General features: G+C 41.7%; 1 protein-coding gene across 1 annotated transcript; it reads left to right on the top strand.

Moving 5' to 3' along the window:
- Nucleotides 1–3072: 3072 nt before the first annotated feature.
- Nucleotides 3073–7411, top strand: atf3 (activating transcription factor 3). Its single transcript, XM_083898888.1, has 4 exons — nucleotides 3073–3176; nucleotides 4280–4526; nucleotides 4624–4731; nucleotides 6149–7411. Exons 2-4 carry the CDS (start codon nucleotides 4281–4283, stop codon nucleotides 6500–6502), a joined length of 708 nt encoding a protein of 235 aa, XP_083755014.1. The 5' UTR covers nucleotides 3073–3176; nucleotide 4280; the 3' UTR covers nucleotides 6503–7411.
- The last annotated feature ends 670 nt before the right edge of the window (nucleotides 7412–8081 follow it).

Here is an 8081-nt window from a genome sequence, read left to right on the forward strand (position 1 = left end):
TTCTGTCTGTGTCTGACGCACAGTCGTTAGCTTTGTTTTAAAACGTTCAATCTGGTTTACCCTCTAATTAACCACACAATGAACCGAGGAGTTAGCCTAGCGCTGAATCCTGTAGCACATGCATTAGCGGGCTCGTCTAATTACGTAAATATGTGTCGATTTTTGTGGGAACTTTGATTTTAACTTTAGCCTAATTCAATGTAGCATAGAAATGCAGTATTTATACTTTTAGAATTATGATAAATAACTAGAATTAGCATTAAAATAAATAGAAATATAGAAAAGCACATTATTGATGGAGATAAGTGATGTTCATTATTGTACCTTTAAAAGATGACGTGTGAAACTGCGTCCGATTTAAAAACTATTTTATTGTCTTATTTTTAGAGTCTCACACACACACACACACACACACACACACACACAAACACACACACACACACAAACACACACACACACAGCGTGTTGGTAATCGTGACTGATGCTGCGACGTGAAGTCATTGCTGACCCTGTCCACTATTAATAACACATGATTAGCGTAGCGCTAACCCACAGGCTCAATATTACATGATCTATTTTTACATATGTGAAGGCTTTTGTGCAGCTGTGTGTGTGTGTGTGTGTGTGTGTGTGAAGCCAAACCCACGTAAAAACCCGCGTCACTAACCAAATTTAAGATCTTAACCAGATCTTAACTTAGCCATTGTTAGCAATACCAGTCGATAACAACCGCTACATGGTATTTGGCGCAACAGTGTAGCGACGCGTCTACGAATAAACATTCTAACCATGTTTACTGAGATACAATTTGTTCTAACAAGTTTTTCGTAACATTACAACATTTTGTTATATTTTTGTCTTTCTTTCGGACAATGTTATGATGCTAATGCTAGCAGTAGCAGGCTACACAATACATCCTACCCCGTCGTGGTGGCCCCCGTGGCCAAAGCTCCGCCCCTAAACACACAAAGAGGTTGACGTTTTTTTTGGCTAATTTAGGCTAAACTCCCTCTGCACGTTTTGCAAGTATTGCAAACACGTGTTTTGCGAACAGTTTAGCTAGCTAGATAAAAGCTCAGGTTTTTATCCAAAATGACCTAATATCAGCACACACAGATTACACACACTTTAGACACAGATTACACACACTTTACACACACTTTTGTCACAGATTACACACAGTTTACACACACTTTACACACACTTTACACACACTTTACACACAGATTACACACACTTTACACACACTTTACACACAGTTTACACACACTTTACACACAGATTACACACACTTTACACACACTTTACACACAGATTACACACACTTTACACGCATTTTACACACAGATTACACACACTTTACACACATTTAACACACACTTTACACACAGTTTACACACACTTTACACACAGATTACACACACTTTACACACACTTTACACACACTTTACACACACTTTACACACAGATTACACACACTTTACACACACTTTACACACATTTTACACACATATTACACACAGTTTACACACAGATTACACACAGATTACACACACACTTTACACACACTTTACACACACTTTACACGCATTTTACACACATATTACACACAGTTTACACACAGATTACACACACTTTATACACAGATTACACACACTTTACACACATTTTACACACATATTACACACAGATTATACACACTTAACACAGATTACACACAGTTTACATACAGTTAACATGCATATACTTAACTCACAATTACACACACAGATTACACTGTCTGTCTCTCTAACTGTCTGTCTATCTGTCTGTCTGTCTGTCTCTCTGTCTGTCTCTCTGTCTGTCTCTCTAACTGTCTCTCTAACTGTCTCTCTGTCTGTATGTCTGTCTGTCTGTCTCTCTGTCTGTCTCTCTGTCTGTCTCTCTAACTGTCTCTCTAACTGTCTCTCTAACTGTCTCTCTGTCTGTATGTCTGTCTGTCTGTCTCTCTGTCTGTCTCTCTGTCTGTCTCTCTAACTGTCTCTCTGTCTGTATGTCTGTCTGTCTGTCTCTCTGTCTGTCTCTCTAACTGTCTCTCTAACTGTCTCTCTAACTGTCTCTCTGTCTGTATGTCTGTCTGTCTGTCTGTCTCTCTGTCTGTCTCTCTGTCTGTCTCTCTAACTGTCTCTCTAACTGTCTCTCTGTCTGTATGTCTGTCTGTCTGTCTGTCTGTCTGTCTCTCTGTCTGTCTCTCTGTCTGTCTCTCTAACTGTCTCTCTAACTGTCTCTCTAACTGTCTCTCTGTCTGTATGTCTGTCTGTCTGTCTCTCTGTCTGTCTCTCTGTCTGTCTCTCTAACTGTCTGTCTGTCTGTCTGTCTGTCTGTCTGTCTGTCTGTCTGTCCTCACATTAACCACAGAGTTAATCATCAGTGAGTGAATTCACTCGTTAGTGTGGAATCTGTGGAATGAAAATCCATGTGAGTGTTAAAAAGAGGAGGGAGGAAGGAAGGAAGGAAAGGAAGGAAGGAAAGGAAGGAAGGGAGGGAGGGAGGAAGGGAAGTGGGTGAGAGGAGGAGAGGATGGATGAAATTCTGAAAGGAAGAAAAAGAAAGCTTTAAAAGTTGAAGATTGAGGAAGAGGAGGAAAAGAACAAACTGTAAGGAAAAGAGAGAAAGAGAAGTGAAGTGAAAAGGGTGAGAGGAAAGGAAAGAGGAAAGGAAAGAGGAAAGGAGAGGAAAGTTAAATGGATGGAGGAAAAGAAGAAAGAAAAGTTGCAGAAGAAGTGAGAAAATACCAGAAAGGGAGGAAGAGTGAGGATGAGGAGGAGGAAACGAGGAAACGAGGAAGGAGGATGAAGAGGAGGGGGCGTGTCCTGTTACAGCAGAGTGACTTCATTGCATCATCGCAGTCTCAGCCGTCTATAAATAGGATGACGTCACCTCAGTGCTCTCCCTCCGCTCTCGCCCCGCCCCCCTCCCCCCGCCCCTCCCTGCTCACATTCCTCGCGGCGTCATCGTCAGCAGGCCCCGCCCCCCCTGCGCGTGCCCTATAAAGGCGGTGATGCAACGGCTTCAGAGAAACTTAATCAGCGCGAGCCAGAAAACACGAACACGGAGGAAAGAAAAGAGGAAAAGTCTCGTGATTTTCTCCACGTTCTCTTCACGTCACCTCCGCCGGTCACTCCGCCGCTTCACAGGTGAGTCTGACGGCTTTTTGTGTCCGGAGGAGCCAGCGGGGCTGCGGTGTTCTCTCACGCCGGGTCGGGACGCTCCTGTCCCGGGTAGAGGAGCGGAGAGGAGCCGGTGTTTTTCCTCTGTCCCGGGACGCGTTTAAGAAAACTTTGTTAAAAAAAGCCACTTCCTACTGAAACTAAAGTCTTTTAACGGAGTCTTTTAACACTAATATATGTGTTTATTTACGATTAAAAGGCAGTTTTTAAAGAGTTTGTTATGTTTTACGGGGACCACTTTCTGTGACGTAAACGAAGACACTTCCGGTTCGTGCTTTTTTTTATGATGCAATCATTTAACGTTTTATAGTCATTTATTTTATTATATATTACATCTATTCATATTGTTTATTTTACAGTAGTCATCAGTAACATAAGAAACAACTATTTACGTACTTTTAAATGACATAACATCAGAAATATAAGAAGAAAATGGTCAAATATGTCCGTATTTAACTGAAAACTCATTAAAAACAGTGTTTTGTGACTGTGAAGATTATGTGATTGATTGATATTGTAAATCCCTGTATTGACCTTTAATCATCTCCTTATCAAACTCTGTTTAAACAACAAACATCTGCTGTTATTAATGATTGACAGCTCATTACTTATTCATGTTTCTGGATTCAAATGAATAACAACTCTGCTTTAAATATTTATAAATATTTTGTCTTTATTTATATATATATATATATGTAAGATATTTGAGTATAACAAACAACATGGTGTTTAATATTAAGCAGACAAATGGTCATTTGCTGTAATAATATGTCTAATCAATGTTAAAATATGATGTTTAATATTAACTATTACTCAGTGACGATGGATTAAGATGAGGTTGATATTTCTAACTTCAATCCCGACTTAATAACAGTTGTCTATCATTGTTGTTATTGTTATTATTAACATTATATAACACATTCAGTTGTTATTATTTTAATAATCGAGTCATTGTTTACTAAAAATATTCAGTTTTTCCACGATTTAAGAAGCTGAAAAAACAAAATAATCTGGATATATAGTTGTTATCGTCTCACCCTCTCACTCGCGTCTCACCCTCTCACCCTCAGAATGATGCTGCAGCATCCTGGTCCCTCGTTGGCTGACATCAGTTGCTCCGCCCTCGTCCCGTGCTTGTCTCCGCCCGGCTCGCTGACGCTGGACGACTTCACCAACTTCACGCCGCTGGTGAAGGAGGAGCTTCGTCTCGCCATCCAGACCAAGCGTCTGTCCAGCGGCCTCAGCGCCGACGTCAGCTCCGACGGCGGCAGCTCCTGCTCGGAGCTGACGGCTGGAGGGTCTGGAGTCAAGAGAGAGGTGAGTCGTCCGAGGGAACACGGTCCGGTCCGGTCCACGCCACGCCGTGATTAATCTGTGACGTAGGTTTGTGACGGTGAGATTGTTGTCGTTGCAGTTCACCGTGGAGGAACACGACCGCAGGAAACGACGACGCGAGAGGAACAAGGTCGCCGCGGCAAAGTGTCGCAACAAGAAGAAGGAGAAGACGGAAGGTTTGCAGAAGGTACGTTTACAACTGGGATCAAACATTCCAAAATATGAAGAATGTTAGGAAATAAATCCGCTCTGAGACTCTTTTACGGCCGCAAATAACGATTGTTCTTTGTTGTCGACGAATAAATCGATTACTTTTCCGATTAATCGCGATTGTCTTGGTTAGCACCTATTTTGGACGTGTGTTTAACCAACATACGTGTGCTTTAATAACACAGTTAAACACCTGAAACAGATGATCACAGATGACTACGGTGGCCCTGAGGTGCAAAACACAAACCCAAATCACAAAAAAACCCAACAACAACGAAAAACGTTGTTTCCCGCTATCGACCACTGGTCGCATTTGTGTTTGTGTTTTGCACCTCAGGGCCACCGTAGATTACAGATTAAATATCAAATTCAAATTCATTATAAACGCGAGCATCAACAGGTCAAAGCAGCGTCGCCTGTAATTCACCGATCACTGCCGTAAAGTACGCGTTAACGTAAGTGAACTAGCGTTGGCTAAGCTAGCTTCTTCCGTGATTTTCCGACCGAACGACGCGCGACACAAACGTATTCTGTGCTAACATCATCGGCCGATGGTTCATGAATAAATGAGCGTGTGATTTTAAAATCCTCTGCGATATAGTTCTGCGGTACGTGATGATACAGCGGTGTTTAACGTGTTCTAGTGCTAACATGGAATTAGCATTTATTCCATGGTTTATTCCAACGTTGGGTCGGTGTTTATGTGCCTCCTCCTTCTTCTTCTCTGCTTCCTGTGCGGGATGTAAACAGCGAGTGATGCTGGTCCCAGCACTTCCTGTAGCTCAGGGGCCTCAAACTCAAAATGACCTGGGGGCCAGTGAACTTCTAGTCTGGTCAGGAGGGGCCAGGTCAAGTGAAAAGAGTCCAACAATTTGGGAAAAATGTATTATTAAAATTAATTAGAAATTAAAATGATATCTTGATAATCCATCATAAAAGTGTTTGTTTTGATAGAAAAAAAAAAAACCCATTCGTGACGCAAAATTAATCTGTAAATAACAAAAACAGACTAAAACACTAGACAGGCTTTTATATGATTAAATGTGGAATTTTGTCATTTCAAAATAAGTGTAGGGCCGCAGGACATCGGCCGCGAGTTTGAGACCCTGCTGTAGCTAGTTCTGGATAGCTCGACATTTTAGCGTCGACAAATCTTTGCAGTCGACGTAATCGCTGCAGCCGTAAAAAACTCTTTAACGTTGACGTTAATTTCACGAAGAACGTACTGCGAGGTGGGGGGTTTTTTTTCCGGTCAGACGCTTAAAGACCAGCAGGAAAGAGTCCAGAACGTCCAGTGAATCTTCTGTCTGTTAAACATCTGCTGTCCTCCTCCTCCTCCTCCTCCTCCTCCTCCTCCTCCTCCTCCTCCTCCTCCTCCTCCTCCTCCTCCTCAGGAGTCAGAGAAGCTGGAGTCGGTGAACTCGGAGCTGAAGGCTCAGATCGAGGAGCTGAAGCAGCAGAAGCAGCAGCTCGTCTACATGCTCAACCTGCACCGACCCACCTGCATCGTCCGAGCTCAGAACGGACAAACGCCCGAGGACGAGAGGAACCTCTTCATCCAGCACATCAAGGAGAGCACTTTACAACTGCACAACCTCACCTCCTCCTCCTCCTCCTCCTCCTCCTCCTCGTTCACCTCCTCCTCCTCCTCGTTCACCTCCTCCTCCTCCTCGTTCACCTCCACCCTCGCTCCTCTGGAGGGAGGACTCCTTTCCCTCGATCACGTCCGCTGTCCCGGTCACCTATGAGCGGCCTGGGGGCGGGGTTTATTTGCCACTTTTTTCAAAGGACTTGCGTTGCTTCCTGTGGGCGGAGCCACTGAACACGGACACGAGAATGACTCCACAGAGCTGCTGCAGAGGGCGCCGTCCACGCCACGAGTGGACAGAGGTGGACATGGTGGACAGTCAGGGCCGAGGACTTGCTAAAGCACTAACAAAAGAAAAAAAAAAACACCACAAACGTTTAATTTCCAGCTATTTTTGAATCTTTTCTACCAAAGTGATTTCCAGACGATGAAGGCACATAAAAAAAAAAACGCCGACTTTACGCCACGTTGTCCTTTTGTCGCTGTCGTGTTAATAAAAAACAGGGGGCAAAAGTCGTATATTTATTATTGTTGTTGTTGTTGTTGTTGTTGCGTTACTGCTGTAAGTCGTGAATCTGCTGCTAACGCTCAGCACTCAGGTCTTTAAACGCCGCTCAGACGCTCACAGTTTACGCAGACGACGCTTTGACTTTTCCGAAGCATTTAAAACAAATGGTTTGAATCTTAAACAGACGTGGGCTTTTCTTTCTTTCTTTGTTTTTTTAACGTCCTCCGAGACGATGAAGCTAGTTTTCTACCTAAAAATCCTACAAATATACACAAACATATATATATATATATATATGTGTGTTGTATCGACCGTGCATTAACTCTGTATGTAAACACACACAAAACACAAGAAAGATTGTTATTTTTTTTTGAATTGTATTTATTTAAAGAAGCGACACAAGATGTTGTGACGTCTGTGTGTGTTTTTGCCAAATATTTGTCGCGCCCTGCGAAGGAATTGTGTTCTTATTTATGTCCAAACAGAGAGAGGTTAACCGTCACACGGTTAGAGAGACGCAGGCGTCTGTGTGTGTTTGTGTTGTTGTTGTTGTTGTTGTTGTTGTTGTTGTGTCTGTGAATAAACTGCAGGCTGACAGGTGTAACTGCACTGCTGCTGTCTTTTGTTTTTGATACTTTTGTTCAATAAAAAAAAACCTGAAAAACACAACAAACGTCTGCACTTTTATGCTGTAAATAGAACTGAGTCCAGAATTTATGAAGCGTTTTAATATTAATGTAATAATAATAAAGTGACGTCATCATAATTAACCTGAATGTATATATATATATATATGTTATTCCACACACACACACATATATATAAAACCCTATATAATATAATATCATATACTGTACATGTATATGTGTGTGTATATCTATATATACACATATGTATATATATATGTATACAATATTATATTGATTTTTCTTTTTTCTTTTTTTAATGATTCACATTTAAGAAGCTGAAAAGTAAATAAATAAGAACAATAAATAATTCATAAACAATTTAATATATATGTAAATATATATTTATATATATATACACAAGTTTTCTTCACAATAAAGTGCTGAAAAGGGGAAAAGTGGACATTTCCGGAAACAGGCTTTTAATTTGGCGGGTCGTCCCTTTGAAAACTGAGGTGACCTCAGAATGTCCAACATGAGTGGACATGAGTGGACATGAGTGGACATGAGTGGACATGAGTGGACATGAGTGGACATGAGTGGAC

This window comes from Microchirus variegatus, assembly GCF_963457635.1.
Source record: "Microchirus variegatus genome assembly, chromosome: 12".
Classification (NCBI taxonomy): domain Eukaryota; kingdom Metazoa; phylum Chordata; class Actinopteri; order Pleuronectiformes; family Soleidae; genus Microchirus; species Microchirus variegatus.